This window comes from Strigops habroptila, chromosome 2 (assembly GCF_004027225.2).
Source record: "Strigops habroptila isolate Jane chromosome 2, bStrHab1.2.pri, whole genome shotgun sequence".
Classification (NCBI taxonomy): domain Eukaryota; kingdom Metazoa; phylum Chordata; class Aves; order Psittaciformes; family Psittacidae; genus Strigops; species Strigops habroptila.
In genome coordinates, this window is record NC_044278.2 from 58,098,587 (window position 1) to 58,116,524 (window position 17,938).

At 44.7% G+C, this 17,938-nt stretch overlaps 2 protein-coding genes across 2 annotated transcripts; one reads left to right on the plus strand and one right to left on the minus strand.

Moving 5' to 3' along the window:
• Positions 1-1,395: 1,395 nt before the first annotated feature.
• On the minus strand, positions 1,396-1,815 carry LOC115604122 (histone H2A-beta, sperm-like). Its single transcript, XM_030476883.1, has one exon. The coding sequence runs from the start codon at positions 1,813-1,815 to the stop codon at positions 1,396-1,398; it is 420 nt and encodes a 139-aa protein (XP_030332743.1).
• A 3,970-nt stretch (positions 1,816-5,785) lies between these two features.
• Positions 5,786-17,033, plus strand: PDCL3 (phosducin like 3). Its single transcript, XM_030476882.1, has 6 exons — positions 5,786-6,111; positions 7,681-7,810; positions 8,470-8,560; positions 9,215-9,358; positions 10,186-10,394; positions 12,641-17,033. The coding sequence occupies exons 1-6, from the start codon at positions 6,106-6,108 to the stop codon at positions 12,781-12,783; spliced, it is 723 nt and encodes a 240-aa protein (XP_030332742.1). The 5' UTR covers positions 5,786-6,105; the 3' UTR covers positions 12,784-17,033.
• The last annotated feature ends 905 nt before the right edge of the window (positions 17,034-17,938 follow it).

A 17,938-nucleotide genomic window follows, 5' to 3' on the forward strand; every position in this document is an offset into this window, starting at 1 on the left:
ATCATTCTCTAGCCTGCTCTCCCTTGCTATGGTCAAGTGAAGGAAATAAAGTGAGTTTGATATGTTCATTTCTCATGTGTCTCCTTTAAAGCTTTTTTTTCTTTTTCCCTTTTCATTTACAGGTGTATACAGCCAGCACAAATATAACATCTTCACTATACAGAGAAAGCCTAAGATCTACTCTTATTGTTACTTCTCTGCTACAGCATCTTCCACTTTTTCACAGTTCACTGGGTTAATTGCAGGCCAGCCCTGATCTCATCAAATTGCTCTTGAAAACCAGCCAGCATACAATCACTGTTCCAGCTGTCCACCACCCTGAAATCACGGTGTCTGCTCAGTCAGGTATCCTCTTCCCCTTTCTGCATAATCACAGCTTGGAGGAGAGTCATTAACTCGGCTTCATACAGCTCTGATGACTGTCAGCATCACAAATCTGGCCAGTAGGCTCTGACACCCTTGTGTCTTGAGGGGGCAAAGGAGGTCAAACTCAATAGGACAAGCAGATATCTTTCAAATAAAACATTTATGCTCCAGTTACAGTTTAGGAAGCTAGTCCTAGCCAGCTCTTCTCTGTGTAAGATGCTATGAAATCTGTGAGATACTGCCTCAGGGGCAGACTGATACTAATGCAGCTGCAGCAGATCCCTGGTTTCCAGTTCAACAGCAAGCTCCAGCACCCACTGTGAACAGAGAAACTCTGGGCACTTTCCTAGGGGAAGACTGTCAATTACTTAGTCAGCAAAGGCCAGGGGACTCATTTGGACATGGAGACTTTTGCTTTTCTGCACTGATAGACAGAAGCAAGACAGTCACCTCTACCAACATCACAAATATTGCACCGGATTTTAGATAAACTGCGTATGGTTGTTACAACCAGATGGAGGGATAGAGATTTAGTGTCATGTTGGAGCAGTCTAAAGAGAGGCAACCATTCATTACAGCTTTACAACAGTAAGATTTTAAAGCATAGGGTTACCAACTTCTAAAGCAGACTTAAACAACATCCAGGACACTGAACTAATTACACTGTGAATCCGTGATGTAGGAAAAGTTCACATGAACAGCAGCATGGGTCTTGACTTCTCTGCCTGACCACAACAGTTACCTGTTGTTTTTTCAAAAAGTAAACATGTACTTGTCATTAGAAAAACTTATTTGGGTGGTATGCTAGACTTTTTTGATATTTTCTATGTTCCTCCATCCCTGGAAGGGGAGCTGAGAAACGAAAGGAGAACAGTGTTGCATTCTAGGAACTTTATTACAAGCTTTAAAAGTGTATAAAAATTATCAAGGAAAAAAACCCACTTGATAAAGAAGCAAAGACACATACAAATTAGTGCTGCTGAATCTCATCACTCGTAAGTACACAGGCCAGCCCAGGAAAAGCAAGTTTCACTGGCTACCACCTTTTTCCTGAGAAGGAACAGTATCTCTGGAAGTTTTCTTGGGAAGGAGCTGGGAAAGGATATTTGGCATAACCCCGCCTTGAGCAATGGTCACACAGGATAAGAGCTTGTTCAGCTCATCGTCGTTTCTCACAGCCAGCTGGATGTGTCTGGGCAGGATCCTGGTTTTCTTGTTTTCCCGTGCAGCGTTCCCTGCCAGCTCCAGGATCTCAGCGCTCAGGTACTCCAGCACTGCAGCCAGGTAGATGGCAGTGCCGGTACCAATCCTGTCAGCATAGTTCCCTCTTTTAAGGAGCCTGTAGATGCGACCCACAGGGAACTGCAGACCAGCTTTGGCTGATTTGGATTTCTTCAATGCATCTCCAGTTTTCCCATCCGCTACGTGTTTCTTTCCACATCCAGACATGCTGACAGGTGAGGACGCAAGGGGCTGGAGATCTTCAAATTAGCCGGGTGCTTGGGCTACAGCTAACTGATAGCAAGAGGAGACAACAGCAAGGTGAGTTACAATTTGTGCTTTTTCCACATCAGGAAGAAAGCCTGTTCTTGTCTTCAGGAAAGAGAGCACCACACAGCACGGTTCATTAATAGCAGAGCTAAGAGTTTAACTACTAAAACCTTTTTACAGCGTACACTTTAGGAGAGGGGCCTCATTGTAAAATCAGAGTGGTCTGACAAGCTGTCAAGAAAGGCTTATTGAAGTAGATACGAACAGCTCAAAAGAGAGGCTTTTTCCTGCTACTTGGAATGTATTTGGGATTGAGGCACAGTGGGTCTTCCTCAGTAATATTTTCTTAGCACAACTGTTACCTCAAAGCTAACGTGAGCCTGCCTCTTCCTCTAGAGGAATCTGTATTCTAACTTCTTCCATTATCAAGTGACATCTTTCTTTCATTTTAAATCTAGTAATTGAAGAATTTCTGCAGCCCACAGCATCTTCCACCCAAAATACTCCAAGAAGTTTTCATACCAAGTTCTAAATTAATTCCTCAAGTGATATTCTCAGGCTGCTATGAGAGTACTGGAGGTGTTCTGCACCAGGGAAAGTTAAAATTTACTCAAACAGCACAACATGAACTGAAGAATAGAAATTACCATCTGTTTACTCAAGATTAAAGAAATTCAGTCCAGTTAGAGTACTTTTAAAATTTGCCTGGCAAAAATACTCATTTAAATATCATTTCTAATCTATGAGTAAATAGCACAGTTAGCTTCCAGCACAGCTGTTTGCAATATGTAAGAACATCCATCACTAAATTAACATGTGGGAGTTTTTGTGTGGTTTTTCTAGAGAGATTTAAATATTTAAGAAAAATCAGTATAAAATTTGGGAGGGAGAAACAAAAGAGTCCCAGCACATAAAAGAAACCAAGCCGTAACTCTTTGTCCCTATTATCAGATGATAGTTCTCATGTTCTACTTACTCACATTACAGACATGCTGTGGTACTGGCGCAGCTAACTTACAAAATAACATAAATCCCACAACAACTCTAAACCTTTCACCATATATTATAAATTTTAAAAATAGCCCATTACCTTCAAAAAAATCTTTCTTTTGGCCTGTGCTTCAGCCTGCACTCAAAGGTAAGCAAACCACTTAACATCATTTCCCCTACACCTGGTGCAGAACCTTTTTATTAGCAGCTTTTTCTCCTCATCAGTGGGTCACCTGGACAATTAATGAGTCATTATCAGATGCGTTTCATCTTCCTCCTAACCCCTGATTTGAGGGAAAAAGAAGAAATATGTTATAGGTGCCCAGAAGCAAGTTCTCTGGGGGGATGGAGAAGCCAGCCTGTCTTCAAGGGTTGAGCCACAGCTATATTTCAGTCTTGCTGTGACATTACCATCTCTCACCTGCTCTGGCTGGAGTATTTCTGTCTGTACACCATGCATAAAAATAGTCCTCTCTTTCCTGTTGAAGCTGGATTTAAAAAATAAAAGTACATAAGGGAAATGTGCTTTACAAATACAATCTATATTTATTTGGGTGGGAGGGGGTAAGTGTGTATTGCTTTATGTGTGTCCTGGGCAGAGAGAGAGAGGCTTCGTTCACGGTGTGTCTGAGCCCCATCAAGTGACGTGATGGGGCTGCTCATAAGATTGGGGCTCCTGCTCCCTCTTCTGGTAGCTCTCTGCCCTAGATGGGGCTCAGGGCTTACTGTGGGAACAGAAGGGTTCTGGTACCAAGGGTCCTTGGCTAGTTGCTCTCAGTTCACATGGGCAAAAATCTCACCTAACGCAAACGAATGGTTTTGAGCACCTTTTAAAAAATGAATGCATGCTCTCTGCTCTTGCTTTTTCTGTTTGTTTTCCAGTGCTCAAAATAGGTTCCAACCAGCAGCCATGTGGTATTTCAGCCACAGAAGATGACTATTAAACCAGCAGGTCCCCCTGAAAGCCCAGGCTTTGACAAAACATTCATAATTCGTGCAACAAAACTGGCACCCACAGCTAAGCCTTCATTTCTGCATGCTGGGTACAACTGCGGGTCAGAGCCTTTGGAGCATCTGCAGAAGACTCCAAAATTGTGATACCAAAACCCTTAGCTCACATGATGCCTTGCCAGAAGGCTCCATAGAATCATAGAATAGTAAGGGTTGGAAAGGACCTTAAGATTGCCTAGTTCCAACTCCCCTGCCATGGGCAGGGACACCACACACTAAACCATGTCACCCAAGACTCCATCCAACCTGGCCTTGAACACTGCCAGGGATGGAGCAGTCACAACTTCCTTGGCCGTTTCTGATTTAAAGTTCTCACATCATCTGTACTTGTGGCTCCACCTGTCACTCAGACAGCCGCTTTTCCCACAAGGATCAGCGTTTAGTCCAAGCTGGGTGAGGCTGAATCTTCTCCGCCTCAGGGCCCAGGGAGGTGGGTGCGCACATCCAAATACTCACCCTAAAGGACTGATGTCCTCTCAAAGTGCAGCTACCCATTTATTTTAATTCAGAGGCAGAAAAGGTGGCTGGGACTTCCCTTCATTAAGCCAGACTTAGCACAGGGTATGTGCCCTAGCATGCTTCAGGATACATGGGTGTCAATGGGATGTCCGTGATGTTATAATGGGTTATAATGGAGCTTCTGAATTTCCACTTCAGGCCTTTGGTGGAGTGGAGACAGTAATTCTTCCTCATGCCCAAAATAAACACACTCTTAAGGCCTGCTGGCAGGTTGTGCTGCGGTCTTTTTCTGGGGCCTCAGAGCTCGGCTAGCCCCCCCGGGTGTGGTGACCATTGGCTAGAGCATAAAAGGAGGAAGAGCAGGAGCGGGTCTCTCCTTTGAGAGGATCTCTCCTTTGAGAGGAAAGCACGACATCTGCTCAATTCTTTGGAAAGACAGAGGTGCCCATTTTTAAGGAATGGGTTGTTGATCCCAAATGTATTGGGGTCACCACACTTGACTCACTCCTCAGTGTCTGCAGATTCATGCTTGGCATGCAATAAGCCAATTCCACACACTCAGGAGAGAGAATGTTTTTGTTCAGGTCTGGGTGCTGCGTGAACTGTTCCACAAATCAAGCACACCAATATCAACTTTCTTGTTACATTTATACACAACAGTTACAAGGTGGTACACTCCCAGTTACAATGGTTGTAATGGACATATAATATTTGCCACATATAATATTTATAAGGAATTAGTCATTCCTTCTAATCACTCTGCATGCTCAAAGGAGAGGTCTTTTTGACCTATGGGTGTGATTTTTAGTATTATAATGAAGGCAGTTCACTTCAGGACACCTTAAAAGTTAGTTTCATTGCCAAGTTAGGTAATGGAATGGTCACTTTGCCAAGCTGTCAAATAACCTTTAGTGTTACCAATCCTGACTGTTCTCTTTTGATCTTTCAAACATGACTAGGATCTGGTTGTGCCCATGAGTTCCTTATTGTTTCAAAGAGGGCCACTTCAACCCAGGCCCAAGATGCAATAACTATAGCTACCATTTGCAGGTGCACAATATAGCAATCAATGTATTATATCTAACTAGCTATGTAGGAAACCCCTCCAGCATCACTGTCCGGGAAGTACGCAGGGATGGGCGGCTGCCTGTGAGTCGGGGGACCAGTGGGTGCCCACCACGGCTGCCGGAGGGACGGCGGCCAGCCAGCCCTGGCTGCTCCATGGGGCACCCACACCCTTCCGCCCGCAGGAGAGAAGGATGGGGAGCACCGAGAGCCCAGGACAGGCGAGGAAGGAGAGTTTCTAAATCACGCTTCTGTGCACGCCGAGGCTCGCTGCCCGGAACATGAAGTGGGATCCCCGTTAGAAGCAGGGACCGGACCCGTCCCGATGCAGTGGGGGAAGCCGGACCTTTTAAATCCCGGCACCTGTGGCGGCTACGGGAAATGCTGGCGGAAAGGAAGGAGAAGAGAAACCCACAGCAAGAGCTGAAACCCCTGAACTCATGTAGCCGGAGCGCCGCGGACCCGCAGTGCTCAAGCAAGGCGCTTCCCCCGCGGCAGCTCCCACCGGCCCACGCCGGGTCTATGGGAGCCGGGGCCGGCCTTATTAGGCGTTGCGGGAAGAGGCTACGGAGCCGCTCCCGCCCCGCCGGGGAGCGCCGCCCCCTCCGGCTGCGCCGCGCACGCCGGGACCGGCCCAGCCCTGCCGATCTCCGGTGTTGCTGCTGCTGCTGCCGCCGCCGCCGCTGCCGCTGTTGCTGACCGGGCCCCGGCCCTGCCGGCAAGATGCAGGTGAGCAGCCAGCGGGCTCCGCGCACCCGGCCCGTGTGATGCCGGGGGAGCCCGCCCGGGCGAGGAGCTGGAGCGGACACCGTGCTTGGTCACGGCCGCCGGGGCGGCCTCGGGCCCCGCCGGCAGCCATGGGCCGCCCTCACCGACGGAGCACCCTGGGGCAGCCGGGGTGGGGGGGAGCCCGGTTTCACCCCCCTCTATAGGGGTGTAGGTGTCCGCCGTGTGGGGCCTTGTTATGAAGCTCCATAGCTTGGTTTTGTGGTCGTTTGGTGTGCCTTTTCCAGTACCGTATTTATTTTACTACTGTAGTATATGCATGGGCGGGTGGGTGTTTCAGGCACTTTAGTATGTTGATAAACGGTAGTAGATGGTGTGTGGAGCGAAAATGACCACAGTCAGAGACAAAAGAGAAGTAATCAAGTGTTTTGGAGTAGAGAAAAGATACAGTCTCTTGAACGGACCTAGTATAAGCTCTGTTCATACAAGCCATAGCAAAGCAATAGGTGGTATATTCAGTTTTTAAAGTGAACTTAGCTCAAGGCAGTAAGGAACCAAAATCAACATGTGACTGCATAGCGCTGAGTTTTCGTGTATTAAAGAAATAAAGCTTCTGTCTAATTTGGTAAAAACTTCTGGATTTTTCAACAATACACAGGTGCCTGTTGGCCTTATTTTGAAAGATTATTACAACTATGTCACAGTAAAGCCTCTCTTTAACTTTCAGGAACAGTCTAGGCACAGATTTAGATCTGATTGCCTGTCAATGGGCTTGTCTGGCAGAGTCTGTGTTTGCTTTCCTCTAAGCACTTGTTTAGCCACACAGACTTGAATCTCCCAAGAAGTCTTCCCATGTATCCAGAATTAGGTCTGCAAGGCTGATGCCTGTGTATCTTCTCACCAGTGCTTCCCGATGCAATGACTGCCGACTTGGTGGCCTGTCATTCTGTTAAGGCTCTGTACATGAGTGCTGTGGACAGCCCACTTCCATGTCACCCAGCTGATTTCCTCCGCTTCCCTTTCACCTTGTGAGAGCTACAACAATGGTTACAATGCTTCAAACTCTTGTATCCTACTGAGACCTCCTGTACATGCTGAGAGTGGGATCAGATAAAATAAAGTCACTCTTCTGCATTCACACTCTCCCCTATTTTATTATTTTATTGTTTTTTAGATGGGAGAAGCTCTTTACTGTGAGGGTGGTGAGGCACTGGAACAGGTTGCTCAGAGAAGTGGTGAATGCTCCATCTCTGACAGTGTTCAAGGCCAGGTTGGACAGAGCCTTGGGTGACATGGTTTAGTGTGAGGCATCCCTGCCCATAATGGGGGTTGGAACTAGGTGATCTTTCACTAGGTCCTTTCCAACCCAAACCATTCTATGATTCAGGGTTGGTCTAGGCTACAAAGAAGCCTCAGCATCAGGAGGATGCACACTGTGACTTTCTGGTGCCATCCAGACGGTTACCAGTTTAGCGTTGTGCTGTGTCTGTTGAAAAACTTGGCCTGTGTTAAGTTCTCGAAGTGGTAAAGTTCACCTTCAATGCATATCATCCATTTCTTGTTCTGTTCTAGGACCCAGATAAAGACACGGAGTGGAATGACATCCTGCGCAAGAAAGGTATCCTTCCTCCAAAGGAAAACCTGGAGGAACGGGAGCGTGCAGAGGAAGAGGAGCAGCTTGCTATCCTTCAGAAGTCTCTTGGTGAGCAGCAGGAGGACAAGTTTTGGAATGGCTTCTGGTGAAAGCTTGTACAAGAAACAGCCATCAGTAATGTTCATGTGCCTGTAAAATGATATGTCCTTTTCCAAGTCTGTAAGGGATACCAAAACTTTTTCTCATATAGGGTGGTCATCTGTTAAGAATCAGACAAATACATTCCTGAACACATGAATTCTTCCAGCACAGGAAAGCTTTGTTCCTGATGTCAGCTTCATATTTTTATAGAAGTAAATGTTTGAAAACTGAAATAAGAACAGTGTGAAGGAAGTCTGCCATGTGAATGTGCAAGTTAAAGTATCTTATCTGCCTGTTGTATACTTCCTCTGTCCTCCGTTGTTCAGGCATCCCTGCTGTGGTGTTTTGCGTGTTAGGTACGTCTTTGCTGCAGCCACCAAACTTGAATGCTAGCCCAGGTACTCAGGTGCTAGTCTAGGCAGCCTTCAAATGAGAGTCCTTTGCATCTGTATGTTTAAAGTGCATAATATTTTCTAAAAGTCCTGTAACAGTAATACTTTAGAGAAGCCATATTTCTCATAGTTAATCTGTCCTTAAAGTAAATAAATTTTGTTGGACTGATAAAAGCTGATGAGCTTTAATCCTGGAATGAGTTTTTTGCTGATTTGGTGTTTCTTTCATTCTAGTGAAAACTTACGAGGACATGACTCTGGAAGAGCTAGAAGAGAATGAAGATGAATTTAATGAGGAAGATGAGAGAGCTATTGAAATGTACAGGTCAGAGCAGTGTGCAGAATTTGGTGTTGGTGAAAACTGAAGGTTTTTTTCTTTTATACGCTGTTAGATATTGCTGAAGAGGGAAAGGATGTTAGGCCTGATGGTGGAAAAAGTTGGTTGTGTTTCTGGTGTCTTGTAGAGCTTCCAAATGTCGTTAATAGGATAAGTGCATTTAAATCGTGTCCTTTATCTACAACCTACTTTTGCAGAGATAATGTGCACCTGCTGAGTGCATGGCTGGGGATTCTGAGAGCTTTGAAAATCGCCTCCAAGACTTCTCAATTTTTGCATGAATGAGATTAAGGTGCTGCAGATTTACATAATTATAGTGTTGGCTTTCCATTATCTCTTTATCTCTACCATCTCTCTGGTTTTTTGCTATTTAGTTTGCTAGTATAGTGTCTGCTGAGGGCAGAAATGAGGGGAAAAAATAATTAATGAAACATAATTGTACTTCTTGCATGTCGGCAGTTTAAGCTTGTGATGCAAATACTAGAGCATCTATTGACTGTGTAAACTTGCTTTTGTTGCTCTGGGGTTTAAAGAAGTTTGTAATGCGTCTCTAAAGTGTAGATTTCAAGCAGCTGCTTTAAGTGTTATTCTGTCAAAAATGCATCTATTCTCAAGATCTCTTTCCCATTCCTTGCTGTTCAGGCAGCAGAGGTTAGCAGAAATGAAAGCAGCACAAATGAAGAATAAATTTGGGGAAGTTTTGGAGATTTCGGGAAAAGATTACATTCAAGAAGTTACAAAAGCTGGAAAAGATGTATGGGTAGTCCTGCACCTCTATAAACAAGGGTAAGAATTTATTTTTAAACTTTAAACCTCTCACTGTCAGTAGTTGAAAATACTGTAGACAAATGTGTGGTATTGTGGAGATAAAGGAACTGATTCTGAAGTTCTGAGAAATAAATTGAATTAGTAATTTCATTACTGTTGACTCAAGACTGCCAAACTTAGCCCTAAAATGATGTTACCATGAAGAACCCTTTTTTTGTACATCTATATAGCACAGCACGACTTGTACCGTACAGCTACCACAGACATAGCTGCTGCAGTGAAATATCGAGGTTTTGGAAATTATTCCAGATAAGGTGTGAGAGTCTGTGCTTTAGAAGGATCACTGTGTGTCTTAGCCTGGTTTCTAGAGGCATAAAAAAGGAGTGAACAAGGTTTCCAGTCCTGTCAGCATGTGGAAGAACGTGTCTGATAAGTTGCCAGAATTTTCTGGAAAGGGTTAGAAGTGTTTGATTTTGTTCATTATCTCTAATTGCCCAACAGGTGTTCATTGTCGTTTGCATACTTTCTTCCAGGGAAGATCATTTTTATTTTGCCCTTGCTCATGCAATTTCTAAAGATCATATCTTCATAAATCAATTTACCTGTATGGTAGAGGGAAAGGTTGTATTGCTAATACCTTAAAACAAAAACCCCACCACTCACCAAAACCTCCAGTGATGCTGATTTCTTTTGAACACTGAAGTATTGGACAACAAAAGTATTCAGAAGTTGCTTCTGGTAAACTTGTCTTTCCATAAATGCTGCTTATTGAGCTGATATTTCTGACCTTTCTTCTGGAGCAGGTTACTGTCTTTTTTCCCATATGTGTCTGTTGCTGTTCACAGAATTCCACTCTGTGCCTTAATAAATCAACATATGAGCGGGCTTGCAAGAAAGTTCAGAGATGTGAAATTCATCAAAGCTATCTCTACCACCTGCATTCCCAACTACCCCGATAAGAACCTGCCTACGATATTTGTCTACTTGGAGGGAGACATCAAAGCTCAGTTCATTGGGCCTTTGGTGTTCGGTGGCATGAACCTGACAAAGGACGGTGAGTGGCTGCATCTCCCATCTTCCAAAGGAAAAGCAAAACTACTTTTCTGAGAATGAGAGAAGTGAGGTTTATGAGGAGAAGGGAGCTACTAAAAATTATATTAGATTTTTTTTCTGCACCCTTGTAGCTCAGCAACATGCGATTAAGGCTTCTTGTAAAAGCAATGAGTGGCTGAGTAGGCCAACATACAGATATTAATCTTACGTGTGTGGAAGTATTCACACCCTATGCTGGGTGAAACAAATTTTTCTGAATATATTAAACAGTAAATAGTGCCCACACATATTCTTTGGGGCTCTTGTACCTGAATGACTTACCTTGCCCCCAGTTGCTGAGTAATCTGTGCACTTGATAACTGGTGCTTGCCTACTGCATTGTAGTGCTCCTTGTCTCAAGCTGATGGCATGCATTTATCTGTTTTGCTTTCCTGACATGCAGGCTCTGCTCCTCATGAAACTTTAAAGAGAGCATGTCCATTTGTCCAAATGGGGCTGCTAGCCTGAAATTGGGTTACTTCCCTTTCCTTTTGCCATCTCGTAGAGATGGCAGCGTGTTAAGCTCCTGCCTCAGTAGTTTGGGGGCACAGGGCTCCACGGGGAGAGGCTGTTACCTTTCCCGGAGATCGTAGTTTTCCGTAGACCTGTTTCTCCTTGCCCATCTCAGTAGCCTGGAGACAGGCTGGGTTGTGCAGCCTCGTCAGCATGATGTGCTTCAGGATGTGATGAGGGCAGTGAGGCAGGTCTTGGAGCACTGTGGCTCTTCAGCAAAAGCTGCTGTTTGGAGGTGGTTGGGGATGGTGTCCTACAGCAGTGCTTGAAGACAGAGGTCAGCAGTGAAAAAGGTTCTTCTTGGAAAGCACATGCAACTTGGATGTAACCTAGTGGATTTTACTTCAGTTAAAAGGATACTCATCAGCTTTCTCAGTAGGTGTATTGGTCCAGATGCCTTAAAGTTGTTTTTTTTTTAAGGTCAGACTTTAACGACATCTTTATCTGAAGTGAGCAACAGTTAAGCAGCATTTCAGGGTCCCTGCTGGATTATATCACTGTCTGTACTGGGATAGGGTGCAAAGAGGCTTGGGTTTTCTTTTTCCTAAAACCCTGAAGTTTACAGGATACTTTGAGCATGTGCTGTAGAAAATGCTTCTCTGGCTGGAACTGTCAGAAGGGGAAGAGCTCACCAGTGAGATCAGTGATTTGAGAACAGCTAACTGACTACAGTGCATGCCTAATTATGTACTGAAGTGAGCAGTGGTAGCAGAACCTATAGTTATTTCTCCCACTTTTAGTACATAAATAATTGATTTTGGGGGATGTCTGAGCCAGCTTAATTCGGTCATCACAGAAAGCTGGGCACTGGAACTCCACACATTCTTTTATTTATTTCTTCCTTCCTTCTCCCCTAAGCCCAGGTGACTTCCACCAGAGATTAAAGAAAGTGTGAGGTTGTATTCATTACTCTGTAATTTCTGGAGGAAATTTGATTTAATGATAGGTTTGCAGCAGGAGTAGGAGAAAGGTTTCAACTGAATGTGTTGTATTGACTTTCTGCTGCTTCTGGGAAGCAATCCAGTTTGGGCCTACGTAGTAATAGGCCTACTATTGATGGTGGAGTCCCTCTTTCTGTATTGCCAAGGAACTAATGAGCAGGCCATAGTGTAGTAGGAAAGCAGTGAGTTGCGTTTACAGAATACATCCCTGAAAAATACCTGTAATTCTGATGTGTCAGTGGAATTGCTACAATTTTTTTGCCCCTCCACAGGTCTATTCCCTGGCTCTTCTGATTGGGATGAACTCTCTATATGATGGAAACAGCTGTAATATATGAGCAATACTCCTTCACTGGTGACAGATGTGAAAACCTGTCTTCTGCCCTTATGTGGTTAGAAGGAGGTTGAATTTGCTGTCACTGGGAGAGTTGCCTCTAAAGCTGCTGCTCAGTATCTATCACCTCTTTTGCGCTCCTGGTTGTAAAGGGAGCAGGGAGGCACCGGGAATGCTACTGGTGGGCTGTAGAGCAGTACCCCTGTGGCCTGCACTGAAACCTGTGCCCGCAGTAGTGATTGTGTGAAGGGAGGCCTCAGCAGAGTGGGTGTAGGACAGGGGCTGGGGCCTGGGTGTGGGAGAGGAGGGGAAGGAATAGAGCAGAGCCCTGCTTTTGGTGGTGGTAAGAGAAAGCTGGAGAAGCAAGGGTGGCCTTTTTCCAGCCCTGCGTTCATGGCTCTCTTGTTTTGTTCTATACAGAATTGGAGTGGAAGATTTCAGAGTCAGGTGCCATCAAGACTGACCTTGAGGAGAACCCCAAGCAGCAGATCCAGGACCAGCTTATGTCCTCAATCAGAGCGCGTGTCCCAGCCAGGGGCGACAGTGACTCAGAGGATGACTAACTTGTGCGGCAGCATCAGGATTGATACAGTACTCTTGAAGCCAGTGTTCCCACCTGGAGCACTGGAGATACTCATGAAGATCTCACTAAGCCCCAGAAGAGTAGTATTTTAAGACAAACATTTATCTAGAAACTAAAAAAGTTTTGGTTTGGGTGTTTTTGGGTGGTTTTTTTTTTTTGTTTGTTTTTTTTAAAAAGACCAACTTAACTGCAGATTCACTTAAGATCGTGAAAGACATTTTATATTAAGAAGCCTAAGTAAATCTGACTCAAAGTTTTAAAATACGCACTTCAGTATAAACAGGTCTCATTATTTTCTTAGTAAATTGCTGATTTCAGGAAAAATAAAAAGGGAAATATAAGCTGGTCTTAAACAATTGGTTATACCACTTAGTTCGGCCTTGGCTTGGCTTGTCATGTGTGTATGTTCGGCAGCCTGGACTCTGTGGAGAGCTAGGGAAGGTGACCCAGGGTGTGGGTGCCACTGAAGGTGGCATGTGGTCCTTTGCAGAGGTGTGCTGTCAGGGGAGCCAGCACAAGGCCATGAACTGGAAGCCCAGACATCTTGAGAGAGACCTTAGTGATGGCCAGCATCTCCCAGGACTTGCTGAGTCCAGAACTCCCTTTCATTTAGCAGTGGTATTTTGCCTTTAAAAGGGGCTGAGTTTCCTGGACCATCTTATCTGCTAATTGGGGAAAAAAAAAAAAATCCAAGATAGTAGTGCTCGAGTGAAACTGCTGACTTCTTCCACAAATCAGGAGTCCGATGCGTTACTAGTGTAGTGCCATTGTCAAATGGCAGAGAAAATTATGTTTGAACACCTGATGTCTTTCTGTATTAAAGCCTTCCATCTTCTAGGTAATTATAATTGAAGCCTTAGAAGAGAATGAACTGAAATACCACCTTAATTATAGATCTGCTGGCACTCAGAGCTGCTTGCTTATTTTGGGTTGGATTTAATGTCTACCTACACTCTCAGTTTGTCTACACTCAGGCTAATAAGCTCCAAGAGCTTTTGCTAACAAGGCTGCCCTAAGGACACTGAGTTACACTGCTGATGGATTCTGTAGGTGGATGGTATAGAATGTAACAATAAGCAATTTTTTAATAGTTTTGTATAAGTTCATAGCGACTTTGAAGCATATTTCCTGCGCTCTGTCTTCCCAGTCAAATCAGTGTGTAGTTCGAACAACAAATAGCTGTGTTCATTCAGTTTCAGGTGAAGTTGTAAAATCCTGACGGAGAGCTTCCTCTTTGAGATGTGAAAGGTGTTTTGAATGACTTAAGTCTGCTTTTTTTGGCCTTTTTGCTTTTTGGGTTTTTTTTTTTTGACAAAATATTAACATTGTACAAGTAAGCCAAATGTAGCAGGATACAAGCTGCTAAATCCTGAACACTATTGTACATAGCACCATACGTCTCGTGACACTGGACTGTCCAAAATGCTATCAGACCTAATGCTTTTCTGTACTTATAACTTCTTACAATCTGGGAAGAAGACAGCTCTGTCTCCCCGTAGAAGCATGCATTTGCTTATTTTGTTTATCTTTTGGCTGTCCTCATTTAACTGTGCTTTGGTGACCTCTGAGCATGTGGACTGGATTTCTTTTGGAGGAAACTATCTAGAAGACCCCCAGCCCCTCACCCCAAAGGTAAAGTCAGTCCCAGAAGCTAGGTTAGCTTATATTCAGCTTATTTCAGCTAACCTGAAATAAGGCCCTATGAAATGTGTGTAGAGTGAATGTCACACCCTCAGCCTTTCCCTCCAGACCTGCTGCAGTTGAGCTGTCTATATTGCTGATGCAGACACAGCTGCCATACTCTTCTCAACTTGTTTTTAATTTAAAATTTATCAAACCGTCTAGGGAGGGGAAGTGGGATCTGCAATCCATCTTGTACCATACTGTGACAACTTCAGTTTGAAATCCAATTTTAAAAGTAGGCAATGCTTTGGATACATATTTGTTTTTTTGGTTTTTTTTTTTTTTCCTTCTACTACTCCTAGTTCTATTGTCTCCCACTTCAGCGCCTCTATGGAGGCAGAGTAGCAGTGACATTGCAGCTGCCCTTTCACTGTCTTCCAGACCACTGGTAATTCATGGACCACAGCAGGAGAGGAGTTCAAAGCAGGATGAGCACTGCATTTGGATGGGGTTTGTGTGGGATCTGATCTTGGAAACATCTAGGGATGAACACTCCTCAAGTTGTCCCCATGCTTGACGGGCTCTGGAGCAGCCCTCTGTTCTTTGCATTTTGCACAGGACAGCACAGGCAGCAAGACTTTGAGCTAGAATAACTACAGAGGAGGCTGTTGTCCTGAGCTTGATCCAAAGCTGCTTGTTCAATCAGGAGAACTGGTGTTTCTCAGACAGACATCCTTAGGATACTAAACGTAGATCTAATAGAGCTAATCAACAGAGACAGCTGAAGGATAGAGTGCATCTTGTGACCAGACTGTACTGGCTTGCAAGGACCTTAGCTGGTGGCTCCCAGCTTAGATTATGTGGCCTGAATGCCCTTCTGGAAGGGGAATGCTGAAGGCCTCTACTCTGCAAGTCTTCCTCAAAAGCTTCCTGTTTGCTCCTATCCACGCTGGCAGTGTGGATAGGATTCTTGTTCCTTAATACGTAAAGTAAGCTATCTTAGGTGGGATGGTGTCCCCTCAACCAGAAGTGCCTGGTGAATGAAGCACTGCTTTGGTGCAGGCTTGAGCCCCTCAGGCAAAAGTAAGAATTAAACTGAATTGCTGATGTTTTTGGCATGTGGTGTGATAAACCCTTGGATAAATAAGAGTGGAAAGTGGGATTTTGAGCTCTTTCCATCAGAGTCTTCCCTTCCAGCAGGGTCTTAAAAGAAAACCGTAGCTGCCTTCCCCTTTTGTATGGAATCTAAGGGATTTTGTGGTCTCTAGGCCCACCAAGAGGACTGAGCTCCTGAAGAGGACCATGGCTGCATATGGGTATCCTGTTCCCCCAAGCTGCTCAGCTGCAGTGAGCTGGGTACCCTGAGTCCATGAATGATGCTTATGGCTCCCCCAGGTAGAAGTTATGTCTTTCCTCTACAAGAAGCAAACCTGGCCTGCTTGGGAGATTTACCAAGGAGACTAGGCAGGCAAGGGTAAGATTATCTCTTCTTCTAGCCTACTTCCTGCTGTTGGGTCTACAGTCTTGCCATTTCATAGGTGGCATTGAGCAATGTGTAACAATTCGGGAAAAATAGAGACAGTTTCATCATCGAATCGTAGAATGGTTTGGGTTGGAAGGGACCTTAGAGATCATGTAGTTCCAGCCCCACTGCTATCAGCAGGGACACTTTCCACTAGACCAGGTTGCTCCAAGCCCCATCCAACCTGGCCTTGAACACTGCCAGATATGGGGCAGACACAACCTCTCTGGGTAACCTGTTCCAATGTCTCACCGCCCGCATGGTTTGACTTGTACTAGCTACTTAATGTGTTAACATGTCGTGGGATGCCATGCTGAAAGGGGCTGATACAAGAATAATCATGAACCAGAAAAGGATGAATGTACTGCCCAGCTGCTGAGACCCATGCGGAGCATCATTTCAAATGGTGTCTGTTCTTATCAGTATTTGGCTAAATGTGGAAACAGCTTCTTGCAATCTTTTCTTTCCTGCCAATCATATTGCCCCGCTTAAGGCCTTTTCTAGAAATTAGGTCTCTGCAGGAAATGGATAATGAGATCTGTTTAACCTTTTGGCAGGGCAGAAGCTATGGAAGCATGCAGTTGAGAGGAATGAGCCTTAGCTTAAAAGGAAGCCAGCTGCTAAATAGCAAACCAAAACAGCCAATTAATATACATAGTAGAATGAGGCAATATAATAGGAGAAAATAATTGGAGAGTGTGAATTCTCATTTGCCAAGATTTGGGGTGCTTTTGCTAAATGCACTAGTAATATTTTTGCAGCTGGTCAACAGTTAATGTCAGATCAGTGCTCGCTTCTCACTGGTATGAGAAGGGTCTTTCTGTCAGCTATCATGGGAGAAGACAGAGGCAGAGATCCTGTAAACGGTGCCGAGGGTTGTGTGAGTTACTGTCCTGCATACCACTATGAAAGCATCTCTGACTCATCCCACCCTGCAGCGGTGCCAGCAGGTGTATGTGTGTGTGTGAGAAGTAATCCTGAGCCATAGGCAGGGGCAGATGATCTGCCATTCACAGTCATTCTGAAGGGTTTTTGTGTGAAATGTAAGTGAACCACTAGTAATAAAAAAGTTTTTCTTCATGGTACAGGTCTGAAGTCTACTGCTTACTCAGGTTATGTTGGCAGCCATATTAGGTTCATAGCAGGCTGCCCTGATCCAAGTAAGTCACCACTCTGATTTTCCTTTACCTGGACCTGTTTGCATTCACAATCTGCGCTCACCAAACCCTGTCATACTTTTTACATCCACTTCACATGCTGAGGGAGAGACAGGTCCTGTGCAAGCAGGGCAAGGCTGTGGAAGGCGCTTAGGTAAACTGCCAGTTCTCCAGGTACTTAATCCAACCATGGTCAGGGGACTGCATGTAGGCAGAAGTGTCTGCAGGACGGCGATCACAGAAGGTGAAGTTGAGTGTCCTTTGAATACCCGTGCTGTGCTGCACCTGTTTTGGTCAGGTCTTCCTTTCCCAAGGCTCAGCTCAGCCTCACCTGCTTCCTCTTCTGGTCTGGCTCATCACTTCCCAGTTGCACTCTAGGTGGGTATTTAGTTAGCCTCACTGCTGGGAGTAGTTTAACTTAGGTGAGAAGATTCAGTATGCGAAAGCTCTGCTTGGCTGGGCTATAGAACAAGCACATGATATTAAGCCGTAAATCAGCATGACATCTGAACACTGATGCTTGTCTCTATAGAGTTCATGAAGAGGGTAGCTCTGATCTACAGCAATTCCCATGAAAGTCAAGGTGTACTATTTATTCCTGTATTATAATCTCAACTTCACAATGATTTGTGATTATTCTCTGGAAGTCTAGGGAAGTTGCCTACTACATAGCCTGTGTAGCAATGGGAAATGAGACTTCTAATAGAAAGCTCAGTAACTTAGTTTGGACTGCCTCTTGTTTTGTGAAGGCCGTAAAAAAGAAAAGCACCATTATCTGAACCTTTTGCTGCATATTTGTTTGGATCGAACCACATCTAAAGAAACTTTGCTCT

Excerpts from the sequence above, each read along its gene's own strand:
- PDCL3 (XM_030476882.1), top strand. Across the intron at positions 9,359-10,185 it reads CTGCACCTCTATAAACAAGG|AATTCCACTCTGTGCCTTAA; the intron begins GTAAGAATTTAT and ends TGCTGTTCACAG. Across the intron at positions 10,395-12,640 it reads CATGAACCTGACAAAGGACG|AATTGGAGTGGAAGATTTCA; the intron begins GTGAGTGGCTGC and ends TGTTCTATACAG.
- LOC115604122 (XM_030476883.1), bottom strand. The coding sequence starts at position 1,815 with ATGTCTGGATGTGGAAAGAAACACGTAGCGGATGGGAAAACTGGAGAT.